At 44.0% G+C, this 21,078-nt stretch overlaps 1 protein-coding gene across 2 annotated transcripts in view; it reads left to right on the top strand.

Annotated features, from left to right (window-relative positions):
• Positions 1–21,078, top strand: part of ASAP1 (ArfGAP with SH3 domain, ankyrin repeat and PH domain 1) — an 803,986-nt gene that overhangs the window by 776,922 nt on the left and 5,986 nt on the right. For both annotated transcript variants that reach the window (XM_030219214.1, XM_030219206.1), the window contains exons 28-29: positions 9,980–10,506; positions 20,679–20,801. In XM_030219214.1, coding sequence (XP_030075074.1) covers positions 9,980–10,506; positions 20,679–20,801 — 650 coding nt within the window. The remainder of the gene's footprint in view (positions 1–9,979; positions 10,507–20,678; positions 20,802–21,078) is intronic.

The following is a 21,078-nucleotide window of genomic DNA, read 5'->3' as shown; positions in this document are numbered from 1 at the left end:
GGACTCCAGTACATCTCTCCCTTCCCTCCCTCCAGCCCCCCCCCCCCCCCCATGTGACTCCAGCACCTGTCTCTCTTCCCTCCACCCAGCCCCTCACCATGGGACTTCAGCACCTGTCTACCTCCAACCCCCCCCCCCCCCCTCCATGGAACTCCAGCACCTCTCTCCCTTCCTTCTAGTGCCCTCCCCATAGGACTCCAGCACCTCTCTCGCCTCCCTCCATCCAGACCCCCCATGGGACTCCAGAACCTCTTGCACTTCCCTTCAGCTCCAATGCCCCCCCCCCCCCCCACAAACACACAGAGCCACAGCATCTCTCCCTTCTCTTCAGCTCCCTCCCTCGGGTCTAGCACCTCTGTCCCCTTCAGCTCTAGCCCCATGCCCTCCCTTTTGCAGGTCCAGCTCCAGCCCTCTCCCTCCCGCATGTCCAGCGCAGCCTGCACTTCATGTTATTTTCATCCCTCTATCTTATTCAGCAAAGGCAAGAAGGATCCCCACAGGCCTGCTCCGTGGCCTTCCTTCTGCCATCTCCCGCCTTCTGATGTAACTTCCTGTTTTGCGAAACAGGAGTTACATCAGAAGGCAGGAGTCAGCAGAGGGAAGGCACAGAGCAGGCCTGTGGGAATCCTCCTAGCTTTTGCTGCATAAGGTACAGAGACCAACCTCCTTGACAGAGATGAGATGGGGAGAGGAAAGAAGGAAGTAGGGAAGACAGACAAATAGAAATGCTAGACCAGCGGTGCATCTTTTCTCCTGATATCAGGTCTGATCCTTTCCCGCCCTGCAGCCTTGATGTTCATGGGCTGGGGGGGGGGGGGGAGGCGGTAGCTTCTCCTAAAGGACCTTGTGTTCCATTAGAGACTGCTGGTACAGGGGATTCTCTCCTTTGTTTTCTCTCCTTTATTTTCTCCAGCCTTTGGTTTCCTTTACCAAATCACTGTTGTCAGAAACTGTTTGCATGTAGCTGGGGCAGTGGCACAAATTCTTTTCAAACTGCCCCCACTATGCAAGGGGATCCAAGGGAAGAGCAGAATTGCTTTAAGCTGTTTCTATATCTTTTGAGCAGGATCTCCTCTGCTCTGGGACCCTTAATTTGAAACTTTCTTCTTAAGAGAGCTTGGCCTCAGTAGCCCTTTTCGTGATTGGGGGAGTTTTTATGCCCATCTCAGGCAGATGGGTTCTAGATGGCTAAGTTTTCCAGAAGGAATCTGATGATCCAGCGATGCATCTTGTTTTTTTCAGGATGCACGTCAGCCACTCTACTACTACTACTATTTAACATTTCTAAAGCACTACCAGGGTTGCGCAGCGCTGTACAATTAACAAAGAAGGACAGTCCCTGCTCAAAGGAGCTTACAATCTAAAGGACAAAAAGTGCAGTAAATCAAGATTGAGGCAGTCTAGATTTCCTGGGGGCTTCTCTGGGGCAGGGGGCTTCTGACCTCCCCCCCCCCCCCCCCCCCCCCCAAGCTCATTCTGCTGCTCTGTATGCCTATATGTTGCAGAAGTCTGGTAGGGGAATTGACAATTAATTTTTAGTTCAGCCTTTGGAGTTTTTTGGCTTGTTCCCTGTCTCAGTCTCTTCTGATGGACCCTACCCCAAAGAAGGGGATCTTTTCTTTCCAGCTTAGCAGTAGGGTCCATTTCTCCCCTGTCTTCCTCTATTCGGAGGGAGTCTTCAGGGCAGTCCCTTTCTGCACAAAGGCAGCAAGAATCACCTGAGCTGGAAAGCCATGTTTTCCTAAGTGAGTATATTGATAGCAATAGGCATCACTGTCTCTGGTGAGTTTAGATTTCTTATACAGTGAAACCTCGGTTTTCGTTGACTTCGGATTTCGTCGGTTTCAGTTTTCGTCGATTTTTTTGGCGAAAATTTTGTCTTGGTTTTCGTTGGTCGCCTCGGAATTCGTCAGCGTGCCACCACTGCTAATTTTGCGTTCTCACGTGTCGTTCTTCTGGGGAGTTCTTGTAGAGCGTTGTTTTGCCAACACTGGTTGTGGGATCACACTGCTGCTTCTAATTGCCTGCTGTTTGATGAAAAAATTTTGTTGTTTTGCCAACAGTACTGGTTGTGGGATCACACTGCTGCTTCTGATTGCCTGCTGTTTGATGAAAAGATTTCGTTGTTTTGCCAACACTGTTGTGGGATCACACTGCTGCTTCTAATTGCCTGCTGTTTGATGAAAAAATTTTGTCGTTTTGCCAACATTACTGCTTCATTTAAAAGAATTTAGAAGAAAAATTGCTTTTTGCCTCGGTTTTCGTCGGTTTCAGTTTTCGTTGATAATTTTCGGACGAATTATCGACGAAAACCAAGGTTTCACTGTGTAGTCCTGCATTGGCTAAGGCTGTAGGCTGTCCCTGGTGTGGGAAACAGTGAACAGCATCGGAGCAGGGCTTTTTGTATGTTGGGCCGCTGAAAGTGCCTATTTAGTATTTTTATTTACAGACTTTTCTGTCCCCTTAGTTTTTCTCTGAGGGAAGTTGCTTGAACAGCTTGGAAGTTTCCCTCCTTCCTTTGTGAAACTCTTTTTATACTGGCAGCACAGGCATTGCCTATGAGCACATCTCCCTGAGTGTGCCTGATCTCTGATCTTGGAAGCTCAGCAGGGTTGGGCCTGGCTGGTTTCTACTTGGATGGAAGACTGCCTGGGAATACCAGGGTGCTGTAGGTTTTCTTTTTTTTCTGCACCTTTACAGGTGGGATTTTCTAAGCTTAGTGCCTTTGGCTCCACGTTTCTGTGGGAAATGTTACATATTGTTATTTTCTGGGGCTAGTGCTCTGATCTCCATGGTAACCATGGAACCTCAGTGCTGTCATGGGGGCATTTTCTCCAGGTTCAGTAGTTTCAGCAAAATAGTTTTATTTTTCTGGAAGATGGTTGGCTTTCAGCCTGAAGGTCACATGTTTAAGGCTGGTTTGTGCATCATATTAGAAACTGTGGCCCTCGGCTCTTTTTCTATGGAGCATATTTTACTTCCTTCTCTCATATTGCTTGCCTTGACAAGCATTTCTTTCCATAGCTGGGACAGTTTACACTATGCTACAGTGCCAAAGGTTAGCTGTAGTGGTTTCCCACAGCAGCTCTGCTCTTCTAGTTTTGCTCTCTGACACTGATCAAACTATTGCATTCCAGATCCAGCTTCCACTGTATCTGTGGCACCTATAGCTAGCTGTTTGTTGCAATGTCTCTAAGGCTTTTATTGCACTTTTGCACCTTTTTTTTATATTGGACAGCTAGCTATATTCAGAGCAACTTTAATTTAGCATTCTTCTGTGCCCTTCTCCTTTAGGAAGTGTTTCTTCTCTTTCCTCTTTGGCCCCCCATCAGGGGATGATTTTCCAAGAGCTACTGAGTGGTGATGTGTCCATCTATCAAGGAAGGGATGAAGTGTCTTTAGTAACAGACTGGCTAAAGTACTACAGAGGGCTTTAAACTAAATTGGCTGGGGAAGGGTGAGAGAAGCACCAAAGTCATTAACAGGGCCGGACTTAGGCAAGGGCGACAGGTGTGGTCACACAGGGCCTTGCGCTCCCAGGGTCCCCGCGGTGACCTTGGCATCTCCCTCCCACTCCCTGCTATTGCTGTCTCCTGTTTAGACAGCTGCACAGGAGCGGGTGAAATCTACGGCGATCTAAACTTTGCCTCTACTCCCCCGAGCAGCAGGGTGCCCTCCCGGCACATACCTGAAGCTACTCTGGTGGTCTAGTGGATTCTTTGGGGGCAGGAAAGATCCCCAGTCTTTCCTGGCCACTGCCGCTGACCCTCTTGCTGCCGTATTGTTTTTTAAAATGGCTTCCGAGACTTCTAGCGGCAGCCTCGCAAGACTTCCACTGAAGTCTTGCGAGGCCGCCATTGGAAGTCTCGACAGCCATTTTAAAGAAGGTGTGGCAGCAAGAGGGTCAGCAGCAGCAGGCAGGAAAGACTGCGGATCTTTCCTGCCATGAAGAATCCACTATACCACCATGATGGCTTCAGGTATGTGCCGAGAGGGCACCCTACAGCTCAGGAGAGCGGGGAGGAGGTTTGGAATATGTAGGTGGGAGGGAGGGTACTGTAAAAACAACAAAAAAAAACAATATGTTTCCCCTTCCTCACGCAGCCAGATCTCTGTGCACTCAAAACAAGCAAGCAAACCTATGAGCTGCTGCATCTACATTGTCTTTCTTTATGGTTGGTGGAATTTTCATTTAATATCACTTAGATTTTCAAACATGCCGGCTTGTGCGTACGGATTGTACACAAAGGAAGTATAATTATAGAATAACTTTTTATAGGTACAGTAGTAATTTGTTATAAATCGTAATCAGTGTGTCATTTGGAGGGGCTGGTTAAAGGGATGACCTAGTATTGTTATATTCGTGCAGTCTGTGCAGAGATTTTTTTTTCGCCTAGTAAAGGGCCACTAAACAGACATCATGTTATGAGAATAAGTTTGCTCAACAATCAGAGTTTCTATCTATCTATCTATCTATCTATTTATTTATTTACTTACTTTTTTATGTCATTTTATCCCACATTAAACATGAATTAACTTGAAACCTGGGAGCATTTAAAATCTTTTTTTTTCCTGTTCCTACATGAAAAGAAAAAAAGATGGCATGTGGGAACTTGCTCCTTTTGCTTTGTAGAATACAGTGGTATATTATAAAAATGCACTTTCCTTTTTTATTACTACTATTTCACAGAGAAGTTATTGAATAATGAGGGAAGGGTTTCTTTCATACAGAACTGTCCAGAGTCAGTCTAAATGTGCTAACATTGTCCAGTTCAGCACACTGTTAGCAGCCAAGTTCATACAAATTTAATTATGTTCAGTGGAAAATAAATCTGTTGGCTCAGGCTGCTTGCTATGTGAATATTCAATCACTGTTTCATTATTGCTACCAGGTATTACATATTAAGGGCATTTGTTTTAATTCATCTATCCAGTCATTACATGCACATGATTTTGCTTTTTAAACCCAAGTTTCCTATGATAGCATTGTGCTTATTTGAATTAGTTTTTCTGTACAAGTTTTGCTTAATTTGTCTTTATTTGAAATAAAAAAAATTTTTAATCACATCTTGTCATCAAGGGGTGGGGCGGGGGGCTCACCAAACTGGTCTGCACAGGGCCCCACAATTGCTAAGTCTGACCCTGGTCATTAATAACACCCAAAGGGGCACAACATCAAATACCTTCATAGAACAAGGGGGAAAAAAGAGTAAAATCTGGAGAGCCTTATACACCAATGCCCGTAGTATGAGAAACAAAATTCTAGATCTGTAAGCTGGAATGATAGAAGCTGATTTGGATTTAGTGGCGGTCACAGAGACGTGGCTCATGGAGAACCATGACTGGGACATATTTATACCTGGCTATAATGTACTCAGGAAGAACAGGGTAGGAAAAATGGGTAGTGGAATGGCATTATTTATTAAGAATAATATTAAAGTGGCAGAATTGCAGGACATACGGGGTAAGGAAGAAGCGCTGTGGGTTAAACTGGTAAGAGAGAAAGGAAAATATATTTACATTGGTGTGGCTAGGATACTCCCTCAGTTTGGTCAAAAAGCCTCCAAATTGCCCACCGGGAGCTCAGTCCTTCAGCTTCCAGCACAAGCAGGTACTTGCAGAGGAACTCTCCGCCCTTCTCAGCGCCAATGCGGTCGAGCCCGTGCCACCGGGGCAAGAAGGGCTGGGATTCTATTCCAGGTACTTCCTTGTGGAAAAGAAAACAGGGGGGATGCGTCCCATCCTAGACCTAAGGGCCTTGATCAAATATCTGGTCCGAGAAAAGTTCAGGATGCTTTCCCTGGGCACCCTTCTTCCCATGATTCAGAAAAACGATTGGCTATGCTCTCTGGACTTAAAGGATGCTTACACTCATATCCCGATACTGCCAGCTCACAGACAGTATCTTCAATTTTGTCTGGGAACATGGCACTTTCAGTATTGTGTGCTACCCTTTGGTCTCGCCTCCGCACCCAGGGTGTTCACAAAATGCCTAGCGGTAGTGGCGGCGTCTCTACGCAGACTAGGAGTGCACGTGTTCCCTTACCTCGACGATTGGCTGGTGAAGAACACCTCCGAAGCAGGAGCTCTACAGTCCATGCAGATGACTATTTGATTCCTGGAGCTACTAGGGTTTGTGATAAATTATCCAAAGTCCCACCTTCTTCCAGTTCAAAAACTCAAATTCATAGGAGCTCTGCTAGATTCTCAGACAGCTCGTGCCTACCTTCCGGAACCGAGGGCCGACAATCTTCTGTCCCTCGTTTCCTGGGTGCGAGCGTCTCAGCAGATCGCAGCTCGGCAGATGTTGAGATTGCTCGGCCACATGGCCTCCACAGTTCATGTGACTCCCATGGCCCGTCTTCACATGAGATCAGCTCAATGAACCCTAGCTTCCCAGTGCTACCAAGCTGCTGGGGATCTAGAGGATGTAGTCCAGCTGCCTACCAGTTTTCTTCAATCCCTGCAGTGGTGGACAATTCGATCCAGTTTGACTCTGGGACGTCCCTTCCAAATTCCTCAGCCGCAAAAAGTGCTGACGATGGATGTGTCCCTCCTGGGATGGGGAGCTCATGTCTATGGACTTCACACCCAAGGAAGTTGGTCCCTCTAGGAACAAGGTCTACAGATCAATCTCCTGGAGTTACGAGCGGTCTGGAACGCTCTAAGGGCTTTCAGGGATCGGCTGCCCCACCAAATTATTCAAATTCAGACAGACAACCAGGTTGCCATGTATTATATCAACAAGCAGGGGAGCACCGGATCTCGCCCTCTATGTCAGGAGGCCGTCAGAATGTGGCTTTGGGCTCGCCGATACGGCATGTGTCTTCAGGCCACATATCTGGCAGGCGTAACCAACAGTCTGGCTGACAGGTTGAGCAGGATCATGCAACCTCACGAGTGGTCGCTCAATTCCAAAGTGGTCCACGAGATCTTCCAAGCGTGGGGCACCGCCTTGGTGGATCTCTTTGCTATCCGAGCCAACCGCAAGGTCCCTCGGTTCTGTTCCAGACTTCAGGCCCACGGCAGACTAGCGTCGGATGCCTTTCTCCTGGATTGGGGGGAAGGCCTCCTGTATGCTTATCCTCCCATACCTTTGGTGGGGAAGACTTTGCTGAAACTCAGGCAAGACCGAGGCACAATGATTCTGATCACTCCTTTCTGGTCGTGTCAGATCTGGTTCCCTCTTCTTCTGCAGTTGTCCTCCGAAGAACCGTGGAAATTGGAGTGTTTTCCGACTCAGAACGAGGGGGTGCTTCTGCATCCCAACCTCTGGTCTCTGGCTCTCACGGCCTGGATGTTGAGAACGTAGATTTTGCCTCCTTGGGTCTCTCCGAGGGTGTCTCCCGGGTCTTGCTTGCTTCCAGGAAAGGTTCCACTAAAAAGAGTTACTTCTTTCTTTGGCGGAGGTTTGCCGTTTGGTGTGACAGCAAGGCCCTAGATCCTCGCTCGTGTCCTACACAGACCCTGCTTGAATACCTTCTGCACTTGTCCGAGTCTGGTCTTAAGACCAACTCTGTAAGAGTTCATCTTAGTGCGATTAGTGCATACCATTACCATGTGGAAGGTAAGCTGATCTCGGGACAGCTTTTAGTTGTTCGCTTCATGAGAGGTTTGCTGTTATCAAAGCCCCCCATCAAACCTCTTACAGTGTCATGGGATCTCAATGTTGTTCTCATTTAGCTGATGAAACCTCCTTTCGAGCCACTGAATTCATGCCATCTGAAGTACTTGACCTGGAAGGTCATTTTCTTGGTGGCAGTTACTTCAGCTCGCAGAGTTAGTGAGCTTCAAGCCTTGGTAGCTCATGCTCCTTATACCAAGTTTCATCATAACAGAGTAGTCCTCCGTACTCACCCTAGGTTCTTGCCGAAGGTGGTGTCAGAGTTCCATCTGAACCAGTCAATTGTCTTGCCAACATTCTTTCCCTGTCCTCATACCCACCCTGCTGAACGCCAGCTGCACACATTGGACTGCAAACGAGCATTGGCCTTCTATCTGGAGCGGATGCAGCCCCACAGACAGTCCGCCCAAATGTTTGTTTCTTTTGATCCCAACAGAAGGGGAGTGGCTGTCGGGAAACGCACCATCTCTAATTGGCTAGCAGATTGCATTTCCTTCGCTTATGCCCAGTCTGGGCTGACTCTTGAGGGTCATGTCACGGCTCATAGTGTTAGAGCCATGGCAGCATCAGTGGCCCACTTGAAGTCAGCCACTATCAAAGAGATTTGCAAGGCTGCGATGTGGTCATCTGTCCACACATTCACATCGCATTACTGCCTACAGCAGGATACCCGACGCGACAGTCAGTTTGGGCAGTCGGTGCTGCAGAATCTGTTTGGGTTTAGAATCCAACTGCGCCCCCCTAGGCCCATTTTTATTCTGTTCCAGGCTGCACTCTCAGTTATTTGGATAAGTTTAAGTCAATCTCAGTTATGTCCTCGCCGTTGCGAGGCCCAATTGACCCTGTTTGTTGATTTGAGTGAGCCTGGGGGCTAGGGATACCCATTCATGAGAACAAGCAGCCTGCGTGTCCTCAGAGAAAGCGAATGCTACATACCTGTAGAAGGTATTCTCCGAGGACAGCAGGCTGCTTGTTCTCACCAACCCGCCTGCCTCCCCTTTGGAGTTGTGTCTTCCCTTGTCTATGTCTTTGCTATGTACTGGACTGACGAACACAAGCGCGTTCGGGCGGGAAGACGAGCGGGAGTTCGGGCGTGTATGCGCACGCGAGGGCTAGCAAACGCTGTTGCTAGTGAAGATCTCCAATCGGAGGGGCTGCCGTCACCCATTCGTGAGAACAATCAGCCTGCTGTCCTCGGAGAATACCTTCTACAGGTATGTAGCATTCGCTATATAAGACACCTGCAAGCGTGAAGGCTATTGAAGAAGTGTACATTCAGGTACAGTAGGTATTTTTCAGGTCCTGGAGGGATTATATTTAGAAATAAAAAGTTATAGTGGGGTTTAAACTTGTGTCTCTTGGTTTTCAGTCAGCTGCACTAACCACTAAACTACTCCTCTGTTCTGCAGAGTCAGCTGTGTGTCCATATTTTTGAAAATGATGACAGACAGACGTTCATGTTCCTGGTTTTTTCGAGTATTCTCACCAACAAATTTTCTCTGGTTAGTGAGTTATACATGTGTGATTTGGTAAAGTGCTAGTCTTCAGAAAAAGAGATTTCTTACAATAGGTGTTCTATGAATACAATAGCTTACCAATCACAGAAACTTCCACCTTCTCTTCAGAGTTCTCCATTCAAAAACTGAAGAAAGATGTGGTGGCCTTTAGGAAAGCACTGGGCAGGAGCATCAAAATACTGTTGCTCTTTCAATAAAGTTTTGAGAGCATCAGCAGCTTAGCAATAAACACAGCCACATGATTTATGTGACTGATGAACCACTGTCTTCAGAGAAAATATTTTACAGGTAAGCACATTTACTACGTTGAAAGGGAAATTATCTGCAGAGTGAATGAAGGAAAATATTGAACTGAAATCTTTAAATATACACTTGGTATGCAGTAAGCACTATTTTTATTTTCTAGCCCAAAATAGAAACAAAGAAAAAGCAACATCAGATTAGACCTTTAAGGCACATCTAGTCTGTCCATTTTATTGCTTATTGTCATGCTGTTGATAACCAATAAATCTCTTGCTTTCCAGAAATATATAGCTTCAGCTCTAGTCTTCCTTCTTAGTCACTTGTACGTTTATTTGTTTTCCACAGCGAAGGTCAAAGGACCATGAATTTAATATACCATCTTTCTGTGGGTACAACCAAGGCGGTATACATATATTATATGCAGCTATTTTCTCTGTCCCTAATGAGCACACAATCTCTAAGTAATTACATCATCCATATTAATATGTAGTGTACTGTTTTTTTTGTAATATGCTACAAACTCTCCATGTATAACCTGAGAATAGTATGTCTAAAGTACACTATTTGTGATTTGGTTTTGTTTTGTTTTATGTAGTGGCACTAAGGAAAACAGACACCATTCATCTTTCTGTTGACAAATCAAATCCACAACCAGAACTCTGCCAGAAGTCCCTTCAGCCTGGAGATGTATCCCAAAAAACGCAGTTTGCAGATCTGCCCCTGAAGCTTCAATCTATAGAACAAACTCAGAAACCACAGCCTGTGGAAGTAGTTCAGAAAATGTTAGTAGGGGATTTACCTCCAAAGCCAGGAGAACTACCTCCAAAGCCTCACCTAAGTGATTTGCCACCCAAACCACAACTTGGAGATTTACCTCCAAAACCACAAGTGAAAGACCTTCCTCCAAAGCCTCAGCTCGGAGAAACATTGACTAGAATGCCAACTGGAGAAATATTACCAAATCCTCAGCCCTTTGAGGTGAATCAGAAAACTCAGCCTGTGGACATCTCTCCAAATGTTAAACCTGGGGCCACTATCCAGAGACAAACATCGGAAGATTTTAGTGACGTAACACCTACCTTGTTAGAGGCTCCGGTGCCACTTCCCAGGAAGATCAATTTGGTAGGTATATGTTTTGCTTCAACCTGCTGGCCCTTCTTTATATCATGCTTAAAAGTCTATTAGTTTAATAAATAAAGGCCAGTTGCACTAATTGCCTTTTCCCATGTTGTGTATATAGAGGAAATGCGTAATACATCTGGACCTAAAACTCCTTAATACAAGTAAACCTGAAAACCAGATGTGAGAATGTGTATTTCTAACTTTTTGATTACTAAAAGAAAATTTCCAAGTTTTTTTTTGCTATGGCTATTTTTGTAAATGAGCCTGTTAATCAGTTACATTTAATAAATGAAATGACAACAGATAAAGACCTGCATGGTCTATCCAGTCAGCAAGGCAAGGCAGCCAGATCTGCACTGTGTGCAGGTTACACTTTATGACAGAACACTGGCATCACAACCAAGGCCATTGGCAGTTTGTTACCAAGCCTATCACATATAGGCAGTAATACATGATTCCACAATATATCAACACCGTGCCAATAGTCTGAATATTAGTTGTATTATTATGGCTTCTGCTAGCGCTGTTGTTCTCCATGGTGGTAACATCAGACATGGAAGCTTCCTTCGCCTTGACCAGTGACATCAGACACAATCCTTTCTAAAGAGTAGCAGCAGGAGCTTCCCTTTATTGTCGTCCCTGCTAGCACTGTCACTCTCCATGGTGGTAACATCAGGTGTGGGAGCTTCTTCGCACTCACCAGTGACGGCAGACACCATCCTTTTAAAGAGCAGCAGTGGGAGCTTCCTTGCATTGTCATCTCTGCTAGCATTGTCACTCTCCGTGATGGTAACATCGGATGTGGGAGCTTGCTCCACCCTGACTAGTGACGTCCGATGCCATCCTTTTTAAAGGTAGCGCCTAAGGCGTGCTCCTTTGAGCAGTGACTGAATCAGTGTCGAAGCAACCATTAAGTGATACTTTTATATTTTAAAAGTGTGTTTTTCTGGCACTAGAAGTCTATAGTATTCCTGTAATCAATTTTGAAAGAGCCTATAAGGATAGGAAAATAGAGCATGTGTATAGGCCATGAGTATTAACTCCTGTTTTCTTTAGTTTAGAAGGATTGGATTTTTAAAGCAGGTTTGATCAATGTGAGAGCTGTGAGTAAGAAAATGTTTTTCTCCAAGGACAAGCAGGCTTATTCGTTCTCACAAGTGGGTGACGCTGACCCACATCACCTGGTCCAAAACTTATAACAAGTATAAGTAGAGCTTTGTGGAGTGCGAGACACACTCCACCGCACATGCGTGAGTTCCTTCCCACCCACCATGAGAACACGGCCTCCTCAGTTCTTTTTCTACCGCGATGAGGAGAGGGCATGTTTTTTACCATCTTTTCACATCACTCGGGCTTAAGAGCTTTTTTCGCGCCTTTTGGTGATTTTTTTCATCTTCAAATTGTATTCCCAGTTGTGGAATGCCCTTTTTTTGGCTTTCCCATATATTTTTAGTTTATTTTGCCTGTTTTTAAATTTTGTTTCCTTTTCGTCGTCATTCGGCCACTTTTAGACTTTGAATTTGGCCAGGAATTTTCCTTTTTTTTTTTTTTGCTGTGCCTTGCCCCTTTTTCAGGCACTATTGCTGTGTTTAATTTAGCCAAGGAAGTTTTTTCTTCCTTGTCCATGAAGGTTCCCAGTGGCTGTAAGTGCTGTACCACGTTCAATCAGACGATCTCTGGGAAGGACACCTATTCTTGGTGTCTTCAGTGTCTTGGGCCCAACCATAGCCCCACTAACTGTGTTCTCTGTCTTCGCATGAAGAAGAGGACCCAAGTTTCAAGAGAGACTCAACGAGAGAGGATATTTGGAGCCAAGTCCAGTTCCTTGGCATTGACGTCGAGCGTCACGTCGGTAAGCTTGGCTGCTGGTACATCCTGGGAGCAGTGAAGCATCAAGTGGGTCTCCACCTACCTCGAGGCCTCCTGTTTAGGGCCCCCAGGACCGTTCATCGGTGGCATGCTTTGAGCGAAGGCCAAGAAGCATCGTCATTGGTCGCCCTCAACCCATAGTTCCGGGATCTCCAGGGCATCGAAGGATTCAGCACCCGAGAACTGTCAACCCTGGGAGGACCACTCCCCCTCCATACAGGAGGTACCGATGCGTCGGTCTCCCAGCAGCCAAGACCCAGCTCCCGCATCGACCCCAGCAGCTCTGCAACCTGCGCCTTAACAGCCACCCCAGATTTTCCCAGTATTGGCCCTCGATGAACGCATCACTTGCAAAACTCAGTGCATATGTTGTCGGACCTGGCTGAGATGCTCCCTCCAGAGCAAGCTGAATCACTTCGCCAGGTGATCAAGCAGCAAGAGACGTGTCGAAAGTTCTAGGCAGGGGCACTTATGACACTTTTGATGTGGCTTCCAGGATCTTTGCTCAGAGTATAGCAATATGCAGACTCTCGTGGCTGCATGTTTCTGACTTGGATCATTCTGTTCAGCAGAGGTTGGTGGATGCACCACACCAGGGAGATAACCTTTTTTGCAGTAACGGTTGAAGAAGTCGCTGACCAAATCAAAAAACGTGGAGACAAACAAAGCAGATCAGTCAGTAGTTCAAATTTTATTGTAAAATCAGTGCCCAACACAGACTTTTTCTTGTTTAATCATTCACAAATGTTAAATTAGAATTAAGAGATTTCTGAATCTAAGAAGTTAGTTTGAGGAGTTCCTCGAGTATCACTGTTAACACCTCTTTTGTTCAACTTGTACGTAGTGCTTTTAGAAAAGTTGTTGGAGAATTTAGATCTACATTTCCATTTTTTTATTTTTTTATTTTTTTGCTGATGACATCCAGCTGTTCATCTTTCTGAGGGATGACCAGGGTGATGTCATCACAAATTTTAAGCAAAAATTGGTAGCTTTGGGATACTGGTTTGAACAGTCAAGAATTGGTTCTAAATATGGATGTCAGTAGTCATGTGGATTTCCCGTAAGTCCAATTCATTAGAATTTAAGCCTCTTCAGGGCAAAGAATTCACCATTGTTTATGATCTGCTAACATTAGGATTTCATTGTGATGATCAAATGAAATTTAATCTTCAGGTTAATAACTAGGTCAAGTCTTGTTACTTTCAGTTAAGAATGATACGTCAATTGCAGCCAATATTGAGCAATTGCTTTTTCAGGGTCTGACACAAGTTAGTTTAAAAAGATTACAGTTGGTGCAAAATACAGTGGCCTGTATGATTACGGGCAAGAAGAAATTTGATCACATAACACCTGTTTTGGATGAGCTTCACTGGTTACAAGTGTCAGCAAGAATCAATTTTAAAATGTTATGCTTGGTATTTAAAGCCTTTCAATTGAGAGCTCCTGGTTACCTCTCTGCTGTGATTAACAGATATGTTCCTTCAAGGCAATTGCAATTTTCAGAGCGAACTATATTGGAACTTTCTCCTTTATCATTAATTTAACATCTACCATGAAATGGGACTTCTGTTATTATGGCCCACCCTTATGGATTCAGTTACAGGAGGAGTATGGATAACTATTTGCAATTCTTTAAGGCCATGAAAACTTGGCTTTATGTAGCCCGAGTGTCTGTCCCTTGGTCATATCTCCAAAAAGTCTTTCCTTCTCTTTTGTATTTCAGATTAGGAAATACACAAACATTAGATCCCAAAAAACTCTTAGTTCATATGTCAAATATATATATTTAAGCTAGTATTCTGAACCAGTTCCAAAGTGAATGTCACCAAAAAGAGTAGCTCTCTCCTTAATCAATCACATCTAAGAAATTTTCCAAGACACAACCAAACCGCTAGCACTTCTCCCCCTAGCAACTGTGTACAACCCTTTTCCCATAGTTTTAAACTGACATTTTCTCTAGAAGTAGACATTTTTCCCATAGTTTTAAACTGAAACCTTTTCTAGAGGTAGAAACTTAACAGCCAAAAAACTTTGAATGATAGAGGGCAGGCTCAAATCTTGTTCTAAATAGACAGTTATTTTCTGTTCTTTGGTTGCTGGAGAGGTATCACTGCCACTAACTTCAATTACGTGTTAATTAAGATGTGAGGAAGTAGAATATTTGCATAGGTTACTAAGGGCAACCTGAGAGCTTGAAAGAGCCTATTTTGAAAAAATTCCCTTAAATTCAAAACTATATAAAGAAGAAAGGTCCCTCTGAACTTTCTAAGAAGTTCTGAAAGAAAAGGACATTTATCTGGTAAGTGAACACTATTTTGCTTTGGGAAATTAAAGATTGGGATTTAAAGGAGGAATTGTAGGTTAGTGATAGGAAGAATAAAAATATAAACCAGCAAACTTTAACAACTAATCTCCATACTCTTTTCCCCCTAGTTTTAAAACTTGAACTTTGTACCACAGTATTAACAGCCTCTAGCAGGCACTGCAAGACCTAGTTTAGTATTAAGGGGGCTTTGAATCAAATAGATTGAAAATTCTGCAGGAAACAAAACACATCTTGGAATCCCTATGGATTGAAATTCCATGTGTAAAGGGGAAAAGGATAGTGATAGGAGTGTACTAGATTGAAATTCCATGTGTAAAGGGGAAAAGGATAGTGATAGTAGTGTACTACCATCTGCCTGGCCAGGATCAACAGACGGATGTAGAAATAAAGGAAATTAGGGAGGCTAACAAACTGGGCAACACAGTAATAATGGGTGATATCAATTACCCTGATATTGACTGGGTAAATGTAACATCAGGCGATTCTAGGGAGGTAAAATTCCTTGACGAAATCAAGGACTGCTTTATGGAGCAGCTAGTACAGGAGCCGACAAGAGAAGGAAAAATTCTAGACCTAGTCCTTTGTTGCGGGAGGTAATGATATTAGCTTTGGAGTAAGTATATGCAGGAAATCCAATATGTTAGCGTTTAACTTTCAAAAAGAAGACTATGATAAAATGAGAAGAACGGTGAAAAAAAAAGTTAGAGGAGCAGCTGTGAGGGTCAAAAATTTACATCAGGCATGGATGCTGTTCAAAAATACCATTCTGGAAGCCCAGACTAAATATATTCTGCGTATTAAAAAAGGAGGACAGAAGACCAAACGACAGCCGGCATGGTTAAAAGGTGAGGTGAAGGAATCTACTAGAGCTAAAAGAAAATCCTTCAGAAAATGGAAAAAGGAACTGACTGAAAATAAGAAGCAGCATAGAGAATGTCAAGTCAAATGCAAAGCGCTGATAAGGAACACAAAGAGGGACTTTGAAAAAAAGATTACATTGGAGGCAAAAATACAAAGTAAAAATTTTTTTAGGTATATTAAAAGCAGGAAGCCAGCAAAAGAATCGGTTGGACTGCTAGATGACCGAGGGGTAAAAGGGGCAATCAGAGAAGACAAAGCCATAGCGGAGAGATTAAATGAATTCTTTGCTTCAGTCTTCACCGAAGAAGATTTGGGAGAGATACCAGTGCCAGAAATGGTATTCGAAGCTGACGAGTCAGAGAAACTGAATGAAATCTCTATCAACCTAGAGGATGTAATTGGGTAATTTGACAAATTGAAGAGCAGCACATTAAATATTGTGTTCAATTCTGGTCACAGCATCTGAAAAAAGATATAGTTGAATTAGAAAAGGTACAGAGAAGGGTGACGAAAATGATAAAGGGGATGGGACTACTTCCCTATGAGGAAAGCTGAAGTGGCTTCGGCTCAGAGGAGATATGATAGAGGTCTATAAAATAATGAGTGGAGTGGAACAGGTAGTCGTGAAGCATCTGTTTACTCTTTCCAAAAATTCTAGGACTAGGAGGCATTCAATGAAGCTACAAAGTAGTAAATTTTAAATGAATAGGAGAAAAGGTTTCTTCACTGAATGTGTAATTCAACCCTGGAATTCGTTGCCAGAAAATGTGGTAAAGGCGGTTAGCTTAGCATAGTTTAAGAAAGGTTTGGACGGCTTCCTAAAGGAAAAGTCCATAGACCATTATTAAAATGGACTTGGGGAAAATCCACTTTTTATTTCTGAGATAAGCATCATAAAATGTATTGAGCTTTTTTGGGATCTTGCCAGGTATTTGTGACTTGGATTGGCCACTGTTGGAAACAGGATGCTGGACTTGATGGACCTTTGGTCTGTCCCAGTATGGCAATACTTATGTACTTATGAGGTTGAACCCCAGAACCTTCTCTCACTAAGAAATATTGCATCCTGGAGATAGGTTGCAATGCTTTTAGGGGGCAATTCTATAACAAGGCCTCTATTTAGGCACTCCAGTGCTTTGTGTGGAGTGCCTATTCTATAATAGCATCTGAGCATCCTGATTGTGTTATAGAACACTAGCATAAACCCACATTGTTATGCCTAAATTGAAACTCGACCATCTATACCAGGTCAATGGCAGGCGTAAATGGGTGCACCTAAGTATACCATGCAACATGCATAACTTAAAGTATTCTACAAATAGCATGCATAAATTGAAGACATGCCCATTCCCCCTCCTGTCCTCCACCCACACATACACCCCCACTTGCATGTACATGCTATAGCTCTTATGCTCTATCTTATAGAATAGCATGTATTGCACTTACTCATATCCATATATACTCGAATATAAACCAAGAGAAAAAATTTCCCCCCTGTATTCCACCTCTCTCCCCTAAGGGTCGGCATTTCTCCCTTTACCTTCCTCTTCCCTGAGGGCCAACATTTATACCCTTACCTTCCTGTTTCCTGAGGGCCAACATTTCTCCCCTTTACCACCATCTTCCCTGATGTCCAGCATTTTTCCTCTTACCTCCCTCTCCTGAGTCGGCTGATATTGACACAAAAAGCATTGTGGTCAGCCAGTGGAAGAGCTTGAGCAGCTGTGCATACTCAAAGCCTGCCAACTCCTGCCCCTTAAAACTTTCTGTTTTGGAGGGGACGGGAGCCAGAAGGCCTTGAGCATGCGCAGATGCTCAAGACCCCGCATTGGACATCTGCGATGGTTTTTGTATCAATGTCAACTGATCTGGGAGAAGGAGATAAGGGGAGAAATGCTGGATACCATGGGAGAGGAAGGGGAGAAGTGCAGGACACCACGGGGAGAGGGGAAGATTCAAATACAAAACCAAAACACAATTTTTCTTTTTTATACAGTATATACCAGTGATGGGCAACCTTTTGAGCTTGGTGTGTCAAAATTCGCGAAAAAACCGAGCATAACTCGGGTGGTGTGTCACTTCGAGAAAAATCTACTAGGACCGCCCCCGGGCCCCCCCTACCCGAGATCGCTGCCCACCCGAGGTCGCTGGGCCCCCCCCCCTCCACCTGCTACCGGGCCCAGAACTAACCTTAAAGCCTCCTTTCACGTCGCAGCAAGCAGCAGCAGGGCAGACCTCTCCTCCTTCCTTCTGTGCTCTGCCCTCGCGGACGTTACGTCAGGCGAGGGCGGGACACGGAAGGAAGGAGTGGCCTGCCCTGCTGCTGCTTGCTGCGACGTGAAAGGAGGCTTTAAGGTTAGTTTCCGGGAGGGAGGGCGGACCACACTGCGGCGGCGCCGCGTGTCATCAAAAATGGCTACGCGTGTCAGTGCTGACACGCGTGTCATAGGTTCGCCATCAGTGGTATATACAGTAAGTGCCACTTTTCTGTGCACCTACACATGCAAGGCCCAGTTACAGAGCTGCCTTTTTATTAGCATCTGCAAACCTTCTAAAGATATTTTCTCATCTTTTATCCAAAAGATATCAAGGGTGATATGGGAAAATTCAAAAACAGGTTGCACTTCCTTGATTGATGTTCCAAATACTTTAACTTATGAGGTGACACCTCTTTGTCTTTTTTCAAGTGAGCATTAAGGTCCTTAACATCTTCCAACTGCTATCCCACAGACCCTGGTCAGATAGTATATGGGCCAGTAACTAGGATTTGGTTATTCACTTGAGCATTCATCTTCCCCAAATCCTCATAGAGCTTCCCAGCCAATTTCAAATGAGAAGACTCCAAACTTTTAATCGTATGCCAAAGATAGATAGACCATAATCACAACCAGTGAATGTTCTAATCCCATGAATCCTATCATAAGTACATAAGTATTGCCATACTGGGACAGACCAAAGGTCCATCAAGCCCAGCATCCTGTTTCCAACAGTGGCCAATCCAAGTCACAAATCCCTGGCAAGATCCCAAAAAAGTACAAAACATTTTATGCTGCTTATCCCAGAAATAAGCAGTGGAATTTCCCCAAGTCCATTTTAATAATGGTCTATGGACATTTCCTTTAGGAAGTCATCCAAACCTTTTTTTTTAATCCCGCTAAGATGGGAAGCACTTCATCCGTAGTATGTTTCCTGTAGCACAATCCAATAGAGAAGAGGACACCATAGAAGACCCCTCCACACCATCCATACTTAGCAGACCATCAGCCACCAGCAGCATGCTGTCTCAGAATAATGCTTCCAGGTCACGGGGGGGGGGGGCGCTTTCAAATTGGGAATTAGCAAGGGATTAGCACCTTTATCCACATGTTTGTTCACCCCTTCAAAGAAATGTAGTAGATTGGTGAGGCAAGATTTCCCTTCACTAAATCCATGTTGACTTTGTCTCATTAATCCATGCTTGAGACAAAGTCAACATGGATTTAGTGAAGGGAAATCTTGCCTCACCAATCTACTACATTTCTTTGAAGGGGTGAACAAACATGTGGATAAAGGAGAGCCGGTTGATATTGTGTATCTGGATTTTCAGAAGACATTTGACAAAGTACCTGATGAAAGACTCCAGAGGAAATTGGACAGTCATGGGATAGGAGGGAGTGTTCTAGTGTGGATTAAAAACTGGTTAAAAGATAGAAAACAGAGCGTAGGGTTAAATGGTCAGTATTCTCAATGGAGAAGAGTAGTTAGTGGGGTTCCCCAGGGGTCTGTGCTGGGACCGCTGCTTTTTAACATATTTATAAATAACCTAGAGATTGGAGTAACTAGTGAGGTAATTAAATTTTCTGATGACACAAAGTTATTCAAAGTTGTTAAATCGCAGGAGGATTGTGAAAAATTACAAGAGGACCTTACGAGACTGGGAGACTGGGCGTCTAAATGGCAGATGACATTTAATGTGAGCAAGTGCAATGTGATGCATGTGGGAAAGTGGAACCAAGAAAGGGATCTAGGTGTCGTCATTGATGATACGTTGAAGCCTTCTGCTCAGTGTGCTGCTGCGGCTAAGAAAGCAAATAGAATGTTAGGTATTATTAGGAAAGGAATGGAAAACAAAATGAGGATGTTATAATGCCTTTGTATCGCTCCATGGTGCAACCGCACCTCGAATATTGTGTTCAATTCTGGTTGCCGCATCTCAAAAAGGATATAGTGGAATTAGAAAAGGTGCAGAGAAGGGCGACAAAAATGATAAAGGGGATGGGATGACTTCCCTATGAGGAAAGGCTAAGCGGCTAGGGCTCTTCAGCTTGGAGAAAAGGCGGCTGAGGGGAGATATCATAGAGGTCTATAAAATAATGAATGGAGTTGAACGGGTAGATGTGAAGCGTCTCTTTATGCTTTCCAAAAATACTAGGACTAGGGGGCATGTGATGAAGCTACAAAGTAGTAAATTTAAAAAAAAATTGGAGAAAATTTTTCTTCACTCAACATGTAATTAAACTCTGGAATTTGTTGCCAGAGAATGTGGTAAAAGTGGTTAGCTTAGCGGAGTTTAAAAAAGGTTTGGACAGCTTCCTAAAGTGAAAGTCCATAGACCATTATTAAATGGACTTGGGGAAAATCCACTATTTCTGGGATAAGCAGTATAAAATATTTTGTACTTTTTTGGGAGCTTTCCACGTATTTGTGACCTGGATTGGCCACTGTTGGAAACAGGATGCTGAGCTTGATGGACCTTTGGTCTTTCCCAGTATGGCAATACTTATGTACATTCAAGGCTCCAGTCCACCACAGTACTGGCGGGAGCCACTGAAGCTGCTTCTTCTCCCGTGTGGACCAAAAGTCACACTCTTCCAGAGTGTTATGCACTAGTCAAGGGGGGGGGGAGACTAGAACTTGAAGGGTAAGTATTGGCAACTCCTTTCTCAACCCCATCGCAAAGCAAAAGGGAGGAGCTATCTTAAAATATCAGGTGCTGAAGAACATGGAGATCAAACACATATGTCTAGCTCCAACATCATCTTGGATCCAGATATAAAAATGTATTTTCAAAACTTAATTGATCTTCTGGCTTAATATGTATTTACATTTCTATTTATCTTATTTTGTTATATTATAGGGAAAGAACAAAGTCAAGCGAGTGAAGACAATGTATGATTGTCAGGCAGATAATGATGATGAGCTTACATTTGTGGAGGGAGAAGTGATCATAGTTACTGGTGAAGAGGACCAAGAGTGGTGGGTAGGTATTTTTCTAAATTACTCTTTTGCATATACCCTTAGCTAATTATTTTATTTTGCTTGCATATGCTCACTCTTGTTAACAAAATCACAGACTTAGAGGCCATTATGACAGAGGCAGACTTGGATGTAGTTGCAATCATTGAGTCTTGGTATAATGAAAACCAGAACTGGAGTATATCCATTCTAGACTATTTATATATGAAACACTCACCAATCCAAGGAAAATATATCCCTTGATGAGATGCAAGTCACATGTTAAACAAATATTTCTGAGA

This window comes from Microcaecilia unicolor, chromosome 1, assembly GCF_901765095.1.
Source record: "Microcaecilia unicolor chromosome 1, aMicUni1.1, whole genome shotgun sequence".
In the NCBI taxonomy this organism is placed as follows: domain Eukaryota; kingdom Metazoa; phylum Chordata; class Amphibia; order Gymnophiona; family Siphonopidae; genus Microcaecilia; species Microcaecilia unicolor.
The sequence above is the reverse complement of the archived record's forward strand: the minus strand, read 5'-3'. Positions and strand labels throughout refer to the sequence as shown.